At 40.5% G+C, this 22,033-nt stretch overlaps 2 protein-coding genes, 1 long non-coding RNA gene and 1 other non-coding gene across 9 annotated transcripts in view; 1 reads left to right on the top strand and 3 right to left on the bottom strand.

Annotated features, from left to right (window-relative positions):
* LUC7L2 (LUC7 like 2, pre-mRNA splicing factor) overlaps positions 1-7,228 on the bottom strand; it is a 57,984-nt gene extending 50,756 nt beyond the window's left edge. The window contains exons 1-2 of one of the 6 annotated variants that reach the window (XM_047850828.1): positions 6,813-7,228; positions 3,778-3,861 (exon numbers count right to left, since the gene is read on the bottom strand). In XM_047850828.1, the coding sequence (XP_047706784.1) occupies positions 3,778-3,815 (38 nt within the window). In that variant the 5' untranslated portion in view covers positions 3,816-3,861; positions 6,813-7,228. Of the gene's footprint in view, positions 1-3,584; positions 3,731-3,777; positions 3,862-6,812 lie in introns of those variants that run through there. The other 5 variants (XM_047850831.1, XM_047850829.1, XM_047850837.1 and 2 more) reach the window with 5 other exon arrangements.
* Positions 7,229-7,405: 177 nt separating this feature from the next.
* Positions 7,406-8,850, top strand: LOC125161178 (uncharacterized). Its single transcript, XR_007150495.1, has 2 exons — positions 7,406-7,556; positions 8,694-8,850. It is a non-coding gene; the product is annotated as an uncharacterized LOC125161178 (long non-coding RNA).
* Positions 8,851-14,981: 6,131 nt separating this feature from the next.
* FMC1 (formation of mitochondrial complex V assembly factor 1 homolog) lies at positions 14,982-18,847 on the bottom strand. Its single transcript, XM_047850839.1, has 2 exons — positions 18,606-18,847; positions 14,982-15,270 (listed from the first exon to the last, which is right to left on the bottom strand). The coding sequence occupies exons 1-2, from the start codon at positions 18,747-18,749 to the stop codon at positions 15,067-15,069; spliced, it is 348 nt and encodes a 115-aa protein (XP_047706795.1). The 5' UTR covers positions 18,750-18,847; the 3' UTR covers positions 14,982-15,066.
* A 509-nt stretch (positions 18,848-19,356) lies between these two features.
* TRNAR-CCU (transfer RNA arginine (anticodon CCU)) lies at positions 19,357-19,429 on the bottom strand. The gene has a single exon. It is a non-coding gene; the product is annotated as a tRNA-Arg (tRNA).
* Between the last annotated feature and the right edge of the window lie 2,604 nt (positions 19,430-22,033).

The raw sequence follows: 22,033 nt of genomic DNA, 5'->3' as shown, positions 1-22,033 counted from the left end.
ATGAGATTTGTACAAAAGATGATTTTAGGTGTTGTATGATTTTACCAACAGGATTTCACCAACATTTTAAGCACTACTCATTTAGTGGTGATTCTTTATCACGATTAAGTTTAAAAGTACACGAAGTCCATCTAGTGCTTAACACCTAACAAGTTCTAATGTTTAGCACAAAGTGACAACACAGTCTAGGTTATCTCTCTTTTTTTGTGAGTCTAAGTTACCTCCTAAAATACCATGTTGTTCTCACTGTATTTTTCTGCTGACATAAATTTTCATTTTAAAATTAAATTTTAGAAAGTGAGTTGAAATAAAGAAAATATTAAAAAACAGAAAACAGAGTAAAAAATAGTCAATGTGGTAGTGTGACTAATATTCAGAAAACATTTACCTAGAGAAGAGGGTTTCTCAAACTTTAATGTGCATCAGGGTCATGTAGAAGGCTTCTTAAATCATACATTACTGCTCCCAATCCCCAGAATTTCTGGAGTCAGTTGATCTGGGGTGGACCCAAGAATCTGCATTTCTAACAAGTTCCCAGGTATTACTAAAGTTGCTGGTCTAAGGATCACACTTTGAGAATTACTCATCTAGAATAGTGACCAATAAGCTTTTTCTTACAGGGCCAGATAGCAAACATTTTAAGCTTGCAGCCATATGTCTCTTGCTACTCAACTCTGTTTTAAGGCAAAACGGCCATAGACAGTATGTACACAAATAGGCACGGCTGTGCTCCTATAAAACTTTATTTACAAAAAGCCAAGTGGGCCACAGTGCCAATCCTGACCTAAAATATAACTGAAAATGGTCTACTGTGTAATCTAATAGCAGGACAGAATAAAGAAGCAGTGAGCAACTAAGTATAATGAAGATACTATCCAAAAATTATCCAACCTATCTAACTGAAGGGCAAAACTTTGGAAAGTTTAACTCTGAAAGAAAAAACTGAGGTCTCAAGAAGATAAAACAAAACAATTTACCATGCATTCAGGAGACATGACAAAACACTCAGCAAAGGCAGCTTGTTAAATTCTTTTCGTGTTGAATCACACAGGTCAAACATCACTGCACATGGTTCACAACTAAATTAGAACATATGGATCAATATCTAGTGAGAGTTTTTTTTAGAAAAAAATTCTGAAGACTCCTTTCTCTAGCCCATGTTAAACAGCAAAATATGACATTTATTCAGTGTTTACAAACTACTTTTCTCTATTACCTCAATAACCTTACAAAAATTGATTAACTGATGTATTTTGGCCTTGCCTTCCAATTTCTACCCTAGCAGCTACTAGTGTATGAGAATTTAAATCAAAAGGAACAGAATGACTTTTCTGTAGGTGCTGAATTTGTAAGAGTCCCATCAGAAATGTACCCTCTCTCACTCCCTCATTCTTTCTCCAGCAAAATGTTCCAACTTTCTTCATCTTCTTAGTCGACTTCTTATTAAGAATGATTAAGGTGGACAAGTACAATCACTTATACTTTCTGATAGATTATACTAACATAACAGCCCTAGGCTCTTAGGATTCAACCTATTTCAGTTCTAGAATTTCATTCTTGAGGAGCATCTGCCTCATTTATCACAGTTTTGCCTACACTTAGTGACCTTCAGTTCAAAGCCATCTATCTTTGTAACCCCACCACTTGCCTGAACTCAGCAACTTCAAGCTTTAAGGTCTGTATGAAATCACCTGGTAATGAACACAATCTGACTCACTGAATGACCATGATCCATGACTTCAATTTGCCCTTGAGTTCCTGCTACCTATCTTGAACATGCAGCTTACCATTTCTCCTTGTAGGACATCTTATCCAAACCAAATCATGTACTTACTGCTTACAGAGCTTATGCAGTGATAGACAAAATGATTTTTCTTCGGTTCCAACTTATTTACCTAAGTAAAAGAGAGCATAGGCTCTCTTGCATAGGCTTCCTTGAAGACAGCTAAACAGCTACAGACAACCCAAGGACAATACAAGATTATATGAAATGATACTATTCTTATTTTCTGGACCGTCTTGCAGACAGAAATATTCACAGTTCAAAATGCAAAATGAGTTAAAGTTTGTTTACAACAGATTTACTATATGGATGTTAGCAGAGCTTTCAATGTTTTGATATGCCTGGACCTCTGATGGAAGTCAAATATTTACTAAAACTCTTACTAGGCTTATGTTTAACTACTGTTTAGCCTTTGTTTTTTGCTAAAATTTCTTACGTTAAAAGAATTTACAAGCTCTGGAGTAAGATACACCCCATTATTTTTTAAAATGTGTGCTTGTACATCAAAGGCTATGCCTCCTTCACTTTAAATGAACAATCCAAGTAGAATAGAAGAATGGCTTACAACTGACCAAGAAATAAATATGGTTCATTATGCTAATGAGAAAAATTAAAAAAAAAAAATGCTCTCAATGTTGATGACAAGTCAAGGAACACAGATTACAGTAAAGATGATTTTATGAAGAAAATCCACTGAAGAAAACACTACTTCAATCTTGGATTCAATTATTCATTTCGCAGAAAGGCAGCAATGTCATACTGTCCCACAGGTTCAACACTTACATACCATTAAACTTACATTAAGAACAAGTAAATTATTTTCTGAACTCTATTTTCCTGGCTATCTCCTAGGATGAGTAGTATCCTTTTAATTTTAAATTCCAGAAAACTATTGTATAATATAACTGATTAGCAGAAATATTAAATTATGATGAAATGTACTCTATTAACTGAGGAAGTACATCATTGTATGGTTAGAAAGATTACCCTGAAAAACAGGTAAAATTATCTGAGAGCTTTAACTTGCCCTCAACATTTCCTAGCCATAATGGGCAACTAATGATGCTATAAAATTCTATTCCATATTCTATATTCTATTAGTCTACTGGTTGTTTGGGGTAGGGGATGTGGGGGTGGGGAGAGGGGTGGTGCCATTCCTGGCCTGTTTTAACCTTTCAGAAATGATCTCTATTTAAAGGTTGTTAAGTAATTAAAATGTACAGAGTCCTCAAAACTGCTTACTGTAAATTCCCTAGTTTCCAAACTTAGGATGTAATCTAAATTCATATCCTCAATTTTGTTTAATTCCTATCCCTTGCACCTTGCCAGGCCTTTTTGGGGTCGGGAGCAGAGACTTATAACCAAATTGTATGTGTTGGCAATAGGGCTTTAGCTAAGGGACATCCCTGCAATTAACCTAACTCCGAAGAAATGACTACAGCCTGTGAAAGGACACAACAGTTCCTCCAACTGTCACAAAGAGTTCTCAAACTGCTGCTCGAATTTTCCTTTGCTACTCCTCCTTACTTTCAAATGGACTACGTTCAGGGAAAATAAATTATCCCTCTCCCTTCTATTAACGCTAACAACTGAAACAGAAAAGTATTTATAAAGTTTAATGTATCTCAAACTTCAGATAAAATAATACACTAATTTATACCTACTTATGGTTCCTCTCTTCTAAAAAGCTTACAATATACTTATTTTTCAATACTTTCTAAGTGTAACATAGGAAATTGTTTGGTTTCCCATTTAACAAATTATTGATTTAACTTGAGGCAAAAAAGGTTAAGCGACTTACCCAAGGTTATAATTAGAGGTACAGCTGGGGCTAGAAACCAGGTCTCCTGAGTCTCAGCCCAGGGCTCTTTTCCTTAGCCCATGATGCCTTATCAGAAAAATCCAAATACAGTCAGACCCCCAGTTACATGGGTATGAGTTACACTGATTCACATATACAAACTTTATATAGTGTGACCAATGTTTCAACTCACGCGGTACCCTGCTTCCATTTATGCAGTATGCCAGGCATCGGCACGATTTTCAGTGGCACACAGGCGGTTGCCACCACCAGGGCCCTAGGCAAAATTGCAAAGAAGGCAAAGTTTGTCTTTGGCCCTCCCACCACCCTTATGCATTCCTCTCCCACCTCCTGGTCATCCCCCTGCCCAGCCTCCCAGCACCATCATGCTGCCCTCTGGTTGTCCAAAGCCCCCCACTTCCACCACTCACCCAGGACTGACCTTCCTGGGAGTGCCCAGTGTTCCAAAATTACCTCTCCATTTCCCTGACACTAAAATTCCTATTTCTAAGAATTTCAATGAAGTTTAGGTAATCTAAATGATTAACTGATTTAAGTAACTCAGAGTAAGGTCTACTTTTAATAGATTTACATCTCCAAGGAGTTTTAAAAAGAATTAAACACTGATTTGGGGGGAGGGGAAGAAGGAAGAAATATTTTTATTGGTGGAGGAGATGGGGAGGTGAGAGGGAAAGGTTTTCCCAGCGCCCTAGGCCTCTTGTGCCACTTCAGATTCCCTGAGACAGGACACTAGGGGTTGAGGGGCATTATTGCAACTTTGAGTCCCACTATCCCAGAAGACTGTAGTTGTCTTATAGTCTCTGGGGTGATTTAAAAAAAGAGAGAGAGAGAGAGAGAAAGAGAGAGAGAGAGAGACAAAGCTGCCTTAAATACCTTCCCCTACCTACCTTTTCCATCTCTCTCCCACCTCTTGGATCCCCATTTCCACCTCTTAGTGCCAAAGACACCCAACAGCATTCCCTGTAAGCTGTTCCTTTGTCCAATACAAAGCTTTCCATTATGTGGTTTCAAATTATATGGTGTTATTCAGAAACGTATCCATGTCCCCCTACCCCTGGATAACTTGAAGTTGACTGTATGCTAAAAAAGAACAATCCTAATTATTTAAAGGTCCTGAATCATAAGATGAAATATGTAAACTCATTATCTAGTAAGAAGGAAAAGAATGTTCTGATTCTTATCTTGTATACATAAAAGAATTAATCTGGATATCTAAAAAAACATTCAATTCTTTTCCTTGAAAGTAGTAGGTTTCTTACTTCTGGCCCAACACAGCAGTGAAAATCCAGTCATTTCAGCTAAATAATATCGTGGACTTGTTTACATGAGTTCATTGGTAAATCCTCTTAGTCTGGAGGCAAAAAAAATCCAGTAACAGACACATAAAAATGTAAATTTGTATACAAAGCAGAATGGATTTTAAGAAACCCATGTTTCTGCTGTCTACACACACAGGAATAGAAAGAAAGGTATTTTTTTATGTAGCTTTGCAATACTAGATTGGCTACCTAGTTTGGAAATTTATCAGGCAACTGATTAACAGTTACTTTGCTCCAACTACCCTCCCAGTAAAATTAGAAAATTCAATCCATGCAGAAGGTACCAAAAATGGTATCCATCTAGGATTAAAAGTTTCATGTAAAATCTTAAATGATTTCCGAATTGCTATTCCAAAAATCAGTTATTCTATCAACTAAAATCCTGAATTAGGTCTCTTCCCAATACCATCTTCATTATGGAAAAGGAGCAATGTCAAGACATGCTGCAGTTATAAAATAGCCATTCTTATCTAAAGTGGAAAATGAGCAGGTTAAGAGTCTCTCCAGGGGCATGTTTCATTAATGTTAACTTTCAAGGGTTTACTACACAAAATTCATTTCCTTCCCAATCTTCCCCTCCTCTCTACACAACCACAAATAGGTCTGCCACCTCCACCTATTTGTTTATATGTCCCATGAAGACAAGTTCCCAATGTGGGTTTCTATTAAAACTCAAATGTGAACACTGAAAAGCCACTCTTAATATGCATTGCGAAAAGTATATGAATTCAGTACATATTTTTTAATCTACTCACATATTTTGCTGCAAAGTACTCAAGAAAATCAGAAGAGCAACTGTTAAAAATATAAGTGTGCCTTTTCTCTTACGTCAAGCAATTTAAATAACTTTTCAAGAAAAAAGCATTTCTTTAATGGCTAAGAAACAATCTACCTAAACAAGCAACATATAAAAATGAGCAAGTGTTTTGCTGTTATAAGAGAAAGTACTAAACTAGATCTTTCCTCGCAAATAGCATGGATTTGAGCTCAATTTGAGAATACAGTTATTATCATCACCAAAAAGCAACAGCATTTCATCTTTTTATTAGAAATTCTTTATGACAAGATATCCAGCAATTAGTGATTTTCTACACAAACTCTAACCTAAGTGCTTCAAAGGATTGTTTCCCTCAATTCTATTTCACTGGGCACCACATTTTCAAAATGGCTCTATTTGGGGCACATGCAAGATTTGTCAATATTTACTGAACAAAGCTTCTATTAAATTCTCTAACAAGATGGAGGTCTCTCGGAAAAAACAGGCCATAACATTTTTTCTTTTCACAAAATGGGGCCAAACACACCCACTTCAAGAAACCATGGTTTGGGTCAGATTTTTTCCATAAGAATGGTTGTTTCTGTGGGGATCGAGAGTGCACTTCTGGGGCTGGAATCACTGTGAAGGTTTCCTCCGGACCCAGGTAAGGGGCGGGGGGGTGGGGGGAGGGGGCGGCCAGTGTCTCTGGATGCTCGGGAGGGCGGCGGCGAGGGATGATCCCAAAAGCTCTGGGTGAAGGAATTAATTCAGGGGCGGAGGCTTTAGCGGTCCACCGGTACCTCATCAGCCACAAGACGGGATGCCCCACTACGCCAACAGAGACGTGGGCTCCCCCATCCCAGACAAGTCAACATTGAATCTCAAACTCTCCTTTCTGCCTCCAGGCCCCGTCTGACCCCATTGGCAGCAGTTCCCGCCAATCCGCTCGGTCACCGCCCCCCAAGCCCGCCTGCCCAACCCTGATTGGATGGGACGGGAGCCGGGACCTCGTGTTACCAATCTGGGAGCCCCTTACTCAGCCATACACGCAAGCCCAGGTACGCCCGCGGAGCCCCTTCCCCTCGCTTTCCCTTCCCCTCCCCCACCCCCAGGGCACTGGCAGACACTTACCGTCCCGGGAGGTGCCCATCAACTGGTCCAGCATCGCGCGCATCTGGGCCTGCGCCGACATGGCGGCGGCGTAGCAAGCGGGCGGGCGGGGGTGGGGCGCAGACCGGGCCCTTTCGGGCGGGGGGGACAGGGGAAGGGGTGGGGGAAGGTGAGACGCTGTCTCAGTTGCCGCCGCCGCCGCCTCGAGGCGTGTGGAAAGGGAGCTGGAGGGCTTGTAGTAGGAGAGTCCGGGCTGCGCTCCTCACGACGATGCGTAAGTGGAAAGCAGCAGCCCCCGAAAGCAACCCTCGTTCCCTCACTCTCCGTCTGGTCCTGGGACAGAAGCGTTACGGGCTAAGCAAGCTCTCGCCTCCAACACCGCCACCCGCCAGAAGCCGTCAGCCCCCCCTTCAAGCTCTGACGCCGCTCGCCGCCACCGTCGCCGGGACGTGAGCGCGCACGCTCCTCGCGCTTAGTTGTTTCCCGCGGGGGCTCCACCAACTGGCGTCCAACTGTATTTGCTCCACCCGCCCCGCCCGGGAGAGGTTCCGCCCTAACGGCTTTCGGGCGCGTGCACGCGGGCTTTGCCCGCCCCTTTCCCCCAGATCTCGCGAGAGTGCTTATCAAACGACCCTCGAGCTAGATCCGCCCGAGGCGCCAAACTGCACGCACCCTTCTGCAAGTGGAATAGGGTCGCGCGGCACGCTGTGCTGGCGAACCGGACTCAAATTAGCAAATGTGCCAGAGGGTTACCCCGAGTCGAAAGTAAGTGGAGACCATGCGGATCGGTTCTACTGAGGTTAGCAATCTCAATAGTTAATGCAGGCGTGTTTCTAACGACTATTCACTGACCGAATAACTCGCTTTCAGGGGCCCGCCCAGAATCTCGTACACTCAACCTTTTCCCCACTGCTGCCTTGACCTTCTATAAAAGGAGCCCTGGAGAACTGACGTCTGGGTAGTTTCCCTTCATGAAATAACACCTGAACTTAATACACTAGCAAACAGATGATCTAACCCATTCAGATTATCATTATTTATAACAGGAAGCTGTTAGTCTAAATTTGGAACTATAAAAATTGAGCAGTATCTTCAGAAAGGAAAGGAGGTGATCTTTTTTTTTTTTAAGAGAATTTCTTTTTTTTCCTGCTTAAGAGGTAAATTTGAAGAATTAGGCCTTTTCAGTGTATCAGCAGCATTGCCAACGGGAAAGAAAGCCTGTGCGTTCATAGCTTGCCATCACCTTGGATTCAAAATCTTAGTCGACTAATTGCTAACTGGAACCTTCAGCAGTTTATTTCGTAATCTCATGTTTGTGGATATAAATACATACAGCATTGTTGTGAGGGTTAAATGAGCTAGCAGAAAATGCTTAGCCTGGCATTTTCACTTTTTTTGTAAAATACTAATTCTTTAAAACGAGACCTAGGTACTTCCTAGATACTTGGGAAGGAAATAACTAAAATTTTTTCATTAAAAATTTATATGCATCAGCCTGGAACTTACAATTTATTTGCAAGATTAGTAAAAAACATAAAATAGTAGCCCTAGGCCCAGTATCACTTTGAATCTATATTGGGCCAATAAAAAATTTTAAATTATGCTGTCTATTGTAACTGACAAAATAGTTTCCCTCCAATTATTCAAAGAATTCAAAATTCCAGCAACTCCAAATACTAAGAATATTACTGAACACAATTCGCAATAAAAGTGTACAAATTATCATGTCTTAGTGGGAAGCATATATATATATTTATATATATATAATCTGAAAAACTTAGGAGGGAAGTAAACTAACATGTTGAAATATCTATGTGTTAATGAGAATTTAGTTTTTATCTTTTACCGTCTACTTTTCTGGTTGCTTACATTTTATTTATTATTATTATTTTTTTTTTACAGTTCAACTTCTTTATATTACAAGATGAGGACCTGAGACACAACTGGAGGAACTATCCAGTGTCCCAGCATTCAGTGGTTGTTTACATTTTAAATGTATCATAAACATCATATAGTTGGCTTTTTTTTAATTTAATAATCATATTTTCTTTTCATTGAAGCAATTATTCATTTATATTTGTGTAATTACTCCTTTGGTCTTAAAGCTCTTCTATTTTGCCTATTTGTCTCATCTAGTTAATTTTCTCTCCTTTCTTGCCTGCTTTTTAATCATCCATTCTAGTAATTTGGAAGTTTCATTTTATTTTTATTCTTTTAGTAGTTACCCTAAAAGTTAAAATAGGCATTCTTAATACCTTTTCACTTCCTCCAGATAACACAAAGAAGATTCCTTTTAACCTCTCCTGAAGTTTTATGCCCGTTATCATATGTGTTTTAGTTCTGTGTTTTTTGAAGCTAAACTTCACGTAATGCTCATCTATTTACCACTTTCTTTTTTTTTCATTACTTCTGGAATCTCTGCCTTTCCATCTGGAATCATTTCCCTTTTGTCTGAAGTTTAAACTTTAGGACAGGAGTCAGCAATCTACAGCCCACAGGCCAAATCCAGCCCACTGCCCATTTTTCTGAATAGTTCATTGGAATGCTGCCAGGCTCATTCATTTACTATTGTCTATGGTTGCTGTTGCACTACGACAGCATTGTTGAGTAGTTGTGACAGAGAACATACTGTATGGCCAGCAAGACTGAAATATTTACTATCTAGCATTTTACTGGAGTTTGCCTAACCTCTTCAGAGTTTGCTTTTGTGTTGGTCTGCTCGTGGGGAACTGTCCCATTTTTTGCCTTAAAAGCTTGCTCTTTTGCTTTTCTTAATTCTAGATGGGTATTTTTATTGGGTATAGAATTCTAGGTTTGAAGTTTCTTCAACATGTGCACACCATCTTTCTGCTTAACTTTGCTCCCGTGAAGTCAGTTTTCAGCCTGTTACTCCTTTGCAGATAGTTGGCTGCTTTAAAATTTTGTTCTTTTTGCTCTTGGTTTTCTGCAATTTTACCATAATGTCTCTGGGTGTGTATATATATATATACATATTTTTTTTTTCCTGCTTTTAGGATTCATTGAGCTTTTAGAATCTGTAAACTTGTCTTTTGTCAATTCCAAGAAGTGTTTAGCTGTTCTTAAATACTGTTTCTCACTCATCAATTTCTAGACTTCCAAATAAGTGTTTATTAGACAATTTTCAATGTATTGTCTAGATTTCTTTACTCTGCATTTTCTACCTTGTCTTGACAAGCTGCCTTCTGGTACTTTTGTTTTCTGACAAATTTTATACTTCACTAGTCTCCTTTCAGCTGAATCTAGCCTGCTGCTAAATCCATAAATTGAATTATTTTTTTCAGTTCTATAGTTTTTATTGAGTTCTTTCTCAAGTCTTCTGTGTCTTTTTTTTTTTCAACGTTTATTTATTTTTGGGACAGAGAGAGACAGAGCATGAACGGGGGAGGGGCAGAGAGAGAGGGAGACACAGAATCGGAAACAGGCTCCAGGCTCTGAGCCATCAGCCCAGAGCCTGACGCGGGGCTCGAACTCACGGACCGCGAGATCGTGACCTGAGCCGAGGTCGGACGCTTAACTGACTGCGCCACCCAGGCGCCCCCTTTTTTTTTTTTTTTTTTTTAATAGTTTCTGGTTCCTTGATAAATTTTTCAAGCCTGGCTATTCTTTGAACTTAGTGAACATAATTGTTTTGTAATCTGAGTTTACTAAATCTAATTATCAAGTTTTTTGTAGTTTTGTTTCTGTTTATTATTTCTGCTGTTTTTCACTTTTGGAGTCTTGTTTTCTTGTGTGTCTGGTTATCTTTATGTGCTGAACATGTATCTGAAAAAATATGTATGGGAATAGTATAAGCCTAAGTAAGATCTAAAAAAAAAAATTTTTAACGTTTATTTTCTTGAGACAGAGCATGAACAGGGGAGGGTCAGAGAGCCAGGGAGACACAGAATCCTACGCAGGCTCCAGGCTCTGAGCTGTCAGCACAGACCCTGACACAGGGCTCGAACTCATGGACTGTGAGATCATGACCCTAGCTGAAGTCAGACACTTAACCGACTGAGCCACCCAGGGGCCCCTTGCCTAAGATCTAATATCTTCCTCCAAAGAAGATTTTTATTTTTCTCTGTCGGTCACTGAAAACCTTACTAGTCAAGGACCACCATAATACAAGTTCAAGGTCTCAATTCCTCTTGACCACCAAAATGACAATCTGGGCTGAAAACCTAGCAAGGACTTTTTGCTTACAGTTCATCCTTTAGGGTGAACTTGAGGATTCTAGATGCAAGTGGATGTGGATTTTTAGAGTGCCTACCTTGAGGGGCCCTAGACTTTGCCTTTTGCATCCCTAACCCTACAAACCCACCCAAACTACAGCTCAGTTTTAATACTGAAGCTGTTACTACAAAACTGGCAAATGCCCTGAAGCCAAATATGTGTCTTTATGTGCTACATTTATAAGGGACAAAAGTGGTTCTGGAAAGAGATACAAGAGGTACGAAGTCTGGACCTAGAGTATTAGAGATTCAAGAGATTCTTAGGAGGTAGAATCTAATTAATTCAGTGGTGATTTAACTGAGGGTATGAAGGAGCAGAAGCAATCAAGAATGACTCCCATTTTCTGGCTTGAGCAACTGGCACAAGTGGCAGTGGCAGAGAGATTTATAGGGGAAGATGATGAAGTTCTATTTTGAATGCATTGAATTTAAGATGCCTTTGAATCATCTAAGTAGTGTTGTCTGTGAAGCAGCTGGACATACAGGTTTACAGCAGGGCTTGGCTGGAGTTAGCCTGTTGATGATAATTGAAGCCAGGGAAAACATACCAAGTTTGAGGTAACAACCTAGATTTGAACCTGAGGAACATCAACATATATAAGGGATATGCAGAAGACGAAACTGAAGACAAATGGCTAGAGCAAGAGAAGAAAACAAGAATGTGAGGTCCTCGAAGCCATGAGAAAATAATGGTGAATAGTGTCAAATGCTTCCTAGAGGGGCACATGGCTGGCTCAGTCCGTAGAACATGGGAATCTTCATCTTAGGGTCATGAATTCATGACCCCTGTTGAGAGTTTACTTAAGAAAAAATATGCTCCCTAGAGATCAAACAAGATAAGGAATGATCCACTGAGTTTAGTGACCTGAAGGTCATTTGTAAGCTTGCAAGGCAGTTCTGGTAGAGGGGCAGAAACCAGACTACAGTGGATTGAGGATAATTGGGCAGTGAAAAATGCAGAAAATGGACACATGCAACATGGATTATTAACCTCAAAATCAGTTTGCTACTGAAAAGACTGCATTTGGATTAAATCCCTGAGCAGGCCAAACTAATTTCTGCTGACAGCAAGCAAGTCAGTGGTTGCCTGGGAGGTGTGGGGAAAGGGAACTGGATTGACCAGAGGGGCACAGGGCAACTTTTGGGGGTTACAGAAAGGTTCTTTAAATTTCATGGGGTGGTTCTTACACAGATGTATTCACTTGTCATTATTCATTGGCCTGCACACTTAAAATGGATATATTTATTATATTATACTTCAATACAGCTTATTTCATATTTTAAATGAAGAGGTAGTAACTGAAAAGGCATTTGTGTAAGAGGTTGAGTATGTTTTTAGATGAAAGAGCCTGGAACATATTTAAATGCTACTATATAATTCAGTGAGAGGAAGCAGTTGAAAATAAAGGAGCGAGGGTAAAAGAGACAGCAAAGTAAAGGAATGTGACAAAGCATGTAGCACATCAAACACTAGAGCAGCAAATTAACACAGTGCAAAAACCTCAGTTCTTGGAACTCCCAAGATAGAAAGTTGAATAGCTTGTGGTCCAAAATCATTTCCTTCTATTTCTAAAACTGAGTTCAACTAATTCTTGTTGGTAAGACCACTAGTAAAAGGTACAGGTTTGAACATACATGGATAGAAATGGCCTGAGCAGGGGCACCTGGCTGGCTCAGTCAGAAGAGCGTGCAGCTCTTGATCTCAGGGTTGTGAGTTTGAGTCCCGTGTTGGACATGGAGAATACTTAAAAATAAAATCTTAAAAATCTATTTTAAAAAGATTTGCCTGAGCAAATCAAAGTAAAAAAAACCCTGTCTATAATCCAGAAGATAGGTGGCAATGGGGTTTAGAGAAGGGTTCATGATAAAAGAAGGAAAGTATAGTAAAATGATTAAAATAGTAAGATTTTCTTTTTGTCAAGTACTCCTTATTTACTGTGCAAGTATTTTATGTATTTATTACATACAACCACCTTGTTGGCATTCCCATTTTACAAAAGAGGGAACAAACTCAGGTCAACTAATCTGCCCAAGATAACACAGCTGGTGAATTACAAAAGTGGGTTAAAACCTAGGTCTCTATCACTTCAAACCCATAATAAATATCTTACCCTGGTTAGGCAATTCTGCCTCAAACTTTATTTTTTTTTATAACTTTAATATTTATTTATTTAGAGAGAACACAAGCAGGAGAGGGGCAGAGAAAGAGGGAGACACAGAATCCAAAGCAGACTCCAGGCTCTGAGCTGTCAGCAGAGAGCCTGACGTGGGGCTCGAACTCAATAGCTGTGAGATCATGACCTGAGCCGAAGTCGGATGCTCAACTGAGCCACCCAGGCACCCCAAACTTTATTGTATATATGATATTGTAACAACAAAGGAAATCAAAACATCAACATACCCTAGTCCTTTTGCTTTCTTTATTTTATAAAAGTAAGACATCTTCAGATAATGTGCTCATACCTGGTGCGCCTGGGCGGCACAGTAGTTGAGACTCTGACTTCAGCTCTGGTCATGATCTTGCGGTTTGTGGGTTTAAGCCCCGCTTCGGACATTGGGCTGACAGCATGGAGCCTGCTGCAGATTCTCTCCCTCCCTCTCTCTCTCTGCCCCTCCCCCACTCATACTTTCTACCTCAAAAATAAACATTAAAATAATACACTCATACTCATGAAATAAAATGGGAAACAAAGTGTGTTAAATTTTTCCAGTCTTTTGATCTGTTAATTGAATAAATGCTTGTTTGACCTCTTAATACTATTGTTTTTATGTTGATCTCTTAGAAGAGATGGTGTTTGGAATGCTTTATGAATAGTTCTGTTCAGATTGTACTCCTAGCGAGTAGCACTGAGCTATGTATTCAGAATATGGAATAATGCTACGTGTAAGTCACCATGGATGGTGCTTTGGAGCCTACAAAGATGCATGAAACTGGCCCTTACTCTTCAGGAGCTTGAGTCCAGGGAAAAAGAAGCTGTAAGACATGCCTACAAGAAACCAACCTAGGCCACAAAGTGGTCACAGATAACCACTGGTAGTTCACAGAAAGAGTAATTTCTATTCAAGAATGTTAGAAGCAAAAAGACCATTTAGGAGACTAGTTTAGTAGTTCAGACAAAAGACTGTTAGTGCTTGAACAAGAAGAGAGGCAATGAAGAGACGGGGGCGGCCGGGGGGGGGGGGGGGGGGTGAGGGGGTGGGATGTCAGAGCCATTGCAGAAGCAAAAACTGATTGACTAGATATGGAGACTAAGAAGAGTCAGGAATACAGAATGAAGCCCAAGTAGTTTACTCGGTCAGCCAAGTGTGTGGTTGGGAGCCCTTTACCCTGATAGAGAATTCAAGATGAATAACAATTTGACAGATTGGAAGGCATAAGTCACTATGCTCATTCCATCTCCCTCTCCCTGGACTTCCTCTCTGCAGCCTGCAGTTGAGTGGTGGTCATATTCCTACACCTAAGGGTCAACTCAGCCTATGTTGCTAGCCTCTAGGAGCATCGCATCTTTATCTACCCCTTCATTAACTCTCCTCAGCAACCCTATTTAATTGAGTATGCCACCTGTTTCCTGTCACTAACTTAAAACACATCATATTTTTGTGTTTTGTACTAAAGTGTGCGTGTGTGTGCACGTGTGCGGGCATGCATAAATATAAGTGTATGCTTGTATAAGGACAGGAAATAGCTGGAAAGACACACACCAAACTGTTAGCAACATTTCTCACCAGTTAACAGGGATGGGAGAAGGGAGGGACAAGGGAAAAGAAAAGGAAGCTTTTATTTTATATTCTATACCATTTGAATTACTTAACACAATAGGTTTGTATACTTTAAAAATAAAAATAATAAAGTTTTAAAAAAATGAAGAGCATCAATCAGCCTAATGTAAGAAGTTCAGTAAATTCACTAAGAATAAAACCTAAGAAACACTCAGTTGACAAAATTAGAGAAAAACCCTAAACTTAGAAACAAATTTAATGATAAATACATAGAAATGATTAAGTTCTTGTATGAAGGCAGCATCCAAGGAATCTCTCCATTCTCATGGCTCCCAGCCCTTCCCTCCAGGTTGCTGGGGCAACTTGAGACCCACCAAGCCAGCAGACTCCTCCACTGAGCGCTCACCCTTGCCATGAAATTCCTGATGAAGGGTCACATGTTCTCGAATGCTGCGTAGGAGGCAGAGATAGGTGGCAGCTTGGAAATGAAGCTCATGTTGGGCTCTGCACAACTTCTCACTGGTAACCTGGAGAAGCAGCAAGGTCACATACTTTATTAACAGCCCAGCTACAGATACAGAGCCAGAGAGATCTAATAAGCATTCTCTAGAATGGAAGTAAACTGCACAGAGGAAATATAAACATGCATATGTATATACTAATTACATATGTAGAGACACTCCGTTGATTAGGGAACCTGACCTCTAATTGAAGAGGAAGTTTACAAGGAGTTTCACAGAGGAGTTTCATTGAGTGTCCTCATATTTTAATAACTGAAAAAGTCATTTCAACACTCTTGTTTTACAAATGAGGAAACTAAAGCCCAGAGGGGCTCAATAGTTGGTTACTGGCAGAGATAGGAAACTATAATCATTAATGTCGCCTAAGGTGTATAGAACTTTCTCCCCTTCAAACAAATGAGTCTGATTTTTATATTTCTGACTTTGGTCAAGGTGGTATATGATTATCATTTCAATGAAAAGTAAAACCATTTTGTCTGAAAAATAATAGCTTTGTCCTCAACATAACAAAATGAAGCCTTTATATATAAAATTAATATGCATCTATTCATTATAATTTACTTATCCATCTGAAAAACCCATATTCTGATAACTGTTAAGTAGCTAGAAATGATATCCATTCACAAGTCGCCAATAATTCCAAACTTGTTTTTTCTTCATCATAATTAATTCCCAGATTTAGTACACTGTCCTTTATTTAACTTTGCGTTCTGAAGTTGTGAGAAAAGGAAGAAAAGGTGAGACAGAGATGTGTACATAGCTTAAAATACTTAAGGAGCCCTGTGTTTCTCTAAATGTAGATTAACCTCTGTGTACCACTGCCTATGTAAACCCGTTTGACCTTTCTTTACTTGAATATGTAGAGTTGGAATCTGAAAACCAGAAAGTGTGGTTTAAGATCTGCACATCACACATACAAAAAAAGATCTGCAGATCACATATGCGAAAATAACACTCATAAGCTGCTCAAAAAAAGAACTATCTGCTTTAATCAGTTAACTTTTTATAAGTAAAAATCTGTGAATGAACAAAAAGGTTAACATCCATTTCTATAATAAACACCAAAACTGATAAAGATTGGAAACAAGAATTCTGTTAGCGTAGGCCATGATTCAGCTAAGCCTGAATCATGAGTCAGGACAGAAGGGTCAGCAATATATAAACAGTATATGAATCACAAGAGACCAAATGAAATCAAATGAAAAAAAAAAATTTTTTTTTTTCTCTAAGAAGGCAGAAGCTCCTCCCTAACTGAACCCCTTCAGTTAAGGGAAAGGATGGAGAAAATGGGCATAAATGGTTATTGAGCTAGCTCTGAGCCAGCAGGAAACAAACCATTCTTCATATCCTTGCTGTGTTTCTGAAACTTGTAACATGAATTTACACAAAATTTGAGAGCCTCTCAAGAGCAATAATGCCCCCATAAGGTGGTACAGCTATAATCATGTCATCTTAAAAATCTTAGAATGACCTTCCATTACATTTACAATGAAGTTTAATAAGTTCCTGCCTACCACAACTTCTACTTCACCTACCACACCTTAAGCTTCAACCAGTCTCAAATGTCTGTTCTCACCTCTGGGCTTTGCAGTTGTGCAGCTTCTCGACCTGGACCTCATCTTCCCCAACCCCCATTTGCTTGCAAACTCCAAGTTACACATCAGGTCCCTGCTTAGTTTCCTCCTGAAATCCTTCTTTATACAAGGACCTCCTGTTGTTTATGCTCTTAGCACTTTCTTATTCCAAGTGCTTTCCTGTAGAGTTCTTCGTAAGAAGACAGGACCCGTGTGCATCTGATTCATCATTTTAGCCAAGTTCCTAGAAGTCCCTAACACTGTGGCCTTTAAAAAGTTTTTGAATTTTAGCCCCACGTTGGGTATAGAGCTTACTTTGATAAAATTATATATATATATATATATATATCTTGATATATATATATCTTGATATATACATATATATCTTGATATATACATATATATCTTGATATACATATATATCTTGATATATACATATATCTTGATATATACATATATATCTTGATATATACATATATATCTTGATATATACATATATATCTTGATATATACATATATATCTTGATATATACATATATATCTTGATATATACATATATATCTTGATATATACATATATATCTTGATATATATAGATCTTGATATATATAGATCTTGATATATATAGATCTTGATATATATAGATCTTGATATATATAGATCTTGATATATATAGATCTTGATATATATAGATCTTGATATATATATATAGATCTTGATATATATAGATCTTGATATATATATATAGATCTTGATATATATAGATCTTGATAAAAAGGTAAAAATGTTTGAATTTTAGTTCTAACATAATGCATTCTAACTTCCATAGCTTAAAGATTCAACAAGATCCTGGTTCTCCTTTTTCCCACATTGCTCAAAAGACAGTTTCCTACCCTAAAGCCCAAGATGACTCTCCAACGTACTATTTTGGAGATAGCTTGCAACTTCCTTCAAAGCCCAATCCGTAATTCTAAAGACAGCTATTAAATGGAAGACCGGTTATTTGGGAATTTAACTTCTAGTTGTTCCTATACAAGTCCTTGCACGGGGTCCCTGAGCCTCAGTTGCCCCATTTGAAAAATAAAACATCTTCCACCCGATCTTGCCTAACGGGAATATGGAGTGTGGAGTTCACAAAGGAATTTCCCAAGGATGGCTTCCCATATGTTCATATTTATCTGCTACAGAAGGAAAAAATATATCTGGTCAGATATCACATTAATGTTGTGATAGCGCAATGTCATTACAGATCTCTAGTTCAGCTCCACAGGCACCATTTCCTTTAAATGGGGAATGAAATACAACATAAGTGAAACACGGTTCCTGCCAAATTCTTAATATTCCTCATCTTATTACAGTTATTTTCCGCCTCAAAAAATGGTTTTTAGAATAACTGCCATGGGAAGGATGAGGAGAGTGGTTGATAGATGCTGCGGCTAGTGACCCTACACTCTCCATCAAGTGCATCTCTCCTTTACCAACCCCCGCCCCATCCCCTCCACTTCCACGGCTCTGACTTTGTCCTCTGCACCTGCAAAAGACCAGCCAATGAAATCCCCGCTCCTTGGTTAGTCCCCGGGCTTAGGCCATAGACCAAGGACTAGGGCCTGGGTAAGCTTGGCCAGAACCAGGGCTGGGTGGGAGGGTCGGTTTCAGAAATGCAGGGGCTGAGGCCAGACGCTCCCTACCCCCCAGCTAGATCTCACCCCCTTCCCCCTTCCTTCCTCAGGGAACGGCCGCTGGAGCACCCGGACACGGGCTTCCGTACCCGATGCGCACGGAAAGCCTTCACGAGGTACCTATAGGCTGCAGTGTCGCGATAGAGTCGGCCAGTGGCCGCGTTCATGTAGCGCAACTCCCGTAGAAGGCCTCGTAAAGTGCGTGCCGGCGACCCTAAGGCCGCCATTTTCATGTCCTCGGAGCGTGGTGCCCAATGGCGCCCTACGCCCCTCTAACTCCCTCACCCCCGCCCAGCTGCTTAATGGTACGGTCGGACCGACACTGCCGGGTCCCCCCTTCGATCGCCGAGTAGTGGAATGTCTCACTTCCCTTCTCCGCACAGCTTTACTAATCAAACGTCGAGAGGCGCCCTCAGGAGATAAGACAGAAGCAAACGAAAGCCGAGTGTAACTGACTCAAAGTTCCTTAAGAAACACCGAGAAAGGCCGGGCTAGAGGAAAGGAGGGTCTTTGGTGACTGCGTCATTTAAGACGTCATTAACTGACCGCGGAGTCTCGAGAATAAGTGGGCCTGGTGGGAATGGATGTTTATTTGAACTAGAACACGGAAGATACCCAGAGGGGATATCAGAATTCAGAGCACTGACTTTCCAGAAATCTTACGGCACTGTGGTGGCTCAGAAGAAGGAAATGGAATATGCTTATTCTCTCAAGCAGTAGCCCAACACTTAGGAAAACGACACGTATACTTCCCATTTTTAAAAGGTAAAGTTAAGTTAGCATATTTCGGTATAGTTCTTTAAGAGTAGCAAAAATCCTTTCACACGACAAAAGTCTCACCACCCCAGATGGGACTCGAACCCACAATCCCTGGCTTAGGAGGCCAATGCCTTATCCATTAGGCCACTGGGGCTTCTGTGAGCGAGACGCTCCAACAACGTATTCAATTTTTTTTTCCTCTTTGGTACGTCATCGTCACTTAGGTCTCCTTTTAACCTATCCTGAGAAACCACACCTAGTACCACTATGAGGGGTGAGGCATGCTGGGAGTTGTAGTTCAGAGAACAAGAGTCCGCGTTCCAGCTCCAAAGGCTTTACCCTCGAATCAGCACCGATGCGCCGGACGGAGGACGGGCGCGCGCACGGTTTTGCGTACGCGTTTGCTTGCCCGGTAACCCCGCGCCTGCGCAAAAGCGGGCATACGATGTCGCGGAGCCGAGCGCTCGGGGCACATTGGCCGAATCTCGGAGACTCGCCCTCTGAGTTGCGGCTGGGTCGGATTTTTACCGGAAACAGCCGGCCCCTTCCGGTGGTGCGGCTTTCCCACTTAGCTTGGCTCCAACACGCCGTTAGGTGGCGTCCGCAGCGGTCACTTTCTGTTTCCGGTTGTAGGGGTGAGGCCGTTTCCGCAGAGGCATTGGCGAGTTGTGAATGTGTAGCTTACCTTCTGAATTGCCCCGTCAGAGATGAACGTAGGACAGCGGGAATTTATTATTTAATTCGCTAGGAATTAGTTAATTAGAAATAATTAGTAGTTCTTTTTCGGATTCTGTGTCTAATTGTATAACTTGGGTTTCTTGAGTTATCAGCGACCTTAATTCCTCGTTTAAAATCTCGCAGTGGCTCTCCATTGCCCCGGAGACTTACTTGCCTGTATCGTAACCGTCATCTCTCACTAGTCGTTTCCTCACACTCTTTCTGCGCCAGGTATCTCAACTTCTCTGTCTTCCTCGCCTCCCTTTGTCTTATTTTCTCCGCCTGAAGTTTAGCCATTTGTATTAATATTTACCTTTCGGGCTTCCAGTTTCCTTGAGAAGTCTAGGTCAGACACTGCTTTAGGCCTTTGTGGTCAGTGTGGTAAAGCGAAAATGATTTATTTCACCTGTGCATTCCTCTAGATTCTCTAGATGACATGTTAATCTTTCCTTTTACGTGTGGATTACCTATGTCTCCGTTTCATTATCTTTCCCGTGAATCAGGATGCAACCGCGCAGACTCCTACTTCCCTCTCTTAATAGGTTCCTCCTCCTAGGTCCCTGTCTGGAGAACAGTGGCCAACTTTAAGGTAACTTTAAGGTTCATACTCTGGCTGGAATCCTGACACCTCCAGAATCGACCTTAGAGGAAACCAGACTAGAATGACTTCATATGAGTGAATTAATTTCTCCCTGTGGCATTCATAAAATATTTATCAACTTATAATTCACAAGTATCTTATTTTAAAAGGCACATCTGATGGGGGATGGGAGAGAGGGGAGGGTGGGTGATGGGTATTGAAGAGGGCATTTTTTGGGATGAGCACTGGGTGTTGTATGGAAACCAATTTGACAATAAATTTCATTTAAATAAATAAATAAAAATAAAAGGCACATCTCATCTGCAGTAGGGGCTGGGGAGAATGCTATCAGTTATTCTTCTCTGAACATTGTTAAAGAGAAAAACCACAGGCCAAAAATGGTGTCGTTTAGTTAAGCCCGAAAGTCACTAAACCAAGAATTAAGACCTAGCCCCCCCCCCCCCCAATGGAACCTATAACCAGTCAATGCAGAAATTTCCTGGTCAGCATTGAGACATTTACTGATAGACCCCATCCGTTCCCCTTAGGAGGGCAACCTTGCCTAAAACAATGGATTCTTAGCTAATAATTTCCTTTTTTCAACTCTCTACCTTTAAAAACCTTTCCTTTTCTGTAGCCCTTTGGAACTCCCCTATACTTGCTAGAGGGGATGCTGCCTGATTCCTAAGTTGATTAGATCTTTCAAATTCACTCGGCTGAATTTTTGTTATTTACCAATATAAATTTGTTTAACCAGCTTTCTAAAATGTAGCGAATTTAAACCAGCTCTGAGGAATTGGGAGAATGTTTTGGAAGTAGGTCTTCAATAACTTGATATGTTGTGATACGGGCAATAACTAATTGTGAATTCCTTTTTACTGCATGGCCAAGAGACTCTTCTTCTCTAGGCCATTCTTACACTAGGAAAGGGTGAATACTCATGAAATGTTTATGTGTATGTATATGTAGCCATTAGTCTCCAAAGATGGCCCTCCAGCAGTCTTCTCTTTTTATACATATGTTGCTCCCTACATCAAGAGGTGAAGCTTATTTCCTGTCCCACGTACCCTTCCCTCTCTTGAATCTGAGCTGGCTTTGTGACTACCTTTGACCAATAGAATGTAGCAGAAGTGACATTCTGGAACTTCTGTAGAACACCAGGTCTTAAAACCGGCAACTTTCACTTCCTGCTTCTTGTCTAGCTACCATGCTATGAAAACCCCATGGCACAAGGAGGGCTACTGGGATAGACCGAGGTGAGCTCTCGTCTGATAGCACCGATTGCCGACTATGTGAATAAACCATCTCGGATGTCCAGATGTCCACAGTTTCTGCCGGTGTCAGCTGAAGCAGAGATTTGCCCTGCTAAACCCAGTTAACCCGAAGAATCATTGAAGATGATAAGATGGCTGTTGTGTGGGAATAATTCCACTAAGTTTTGGAATTACTGCGCAGCAACAA

This window comes from Prionailurus viverrinus, chromosome A2, assembly GCF_022837055.1.
Source record: "Prionailurus viverrinus isolate Anna chromosome A2, UM_Priviv_1.0, whole genome shotgun sequence".
Classification (NCBI taxonomy): domain Eukaryota; kingdom Metazoa; phylum Chordata; class Mammalia; order Carnivora; family Felidae; genus Prionailurus; species Prionailurus viverrinus.
This window is presented reverse-complemented; position numbering and strand designations above follow the sequence as displayed.

Excerpts from the sequence above, each read along its gene's own strand:
- FMC1 (XM_047850839.1), bottom strand. The coding sequence starts at position 18,749 with ATGAAAATGGCGGCCTTAGGGTCGCCGGCACGCACTTTACGAGGCCTT. Across the intron at positions 15,271-18,605 it reads AGGCTTTCCGTGCGCATCGG|GTTACCAGTGAGAAGTTGTG; the intron begins GTACGGAAGCCC and ends CTGCTTCTCCAG.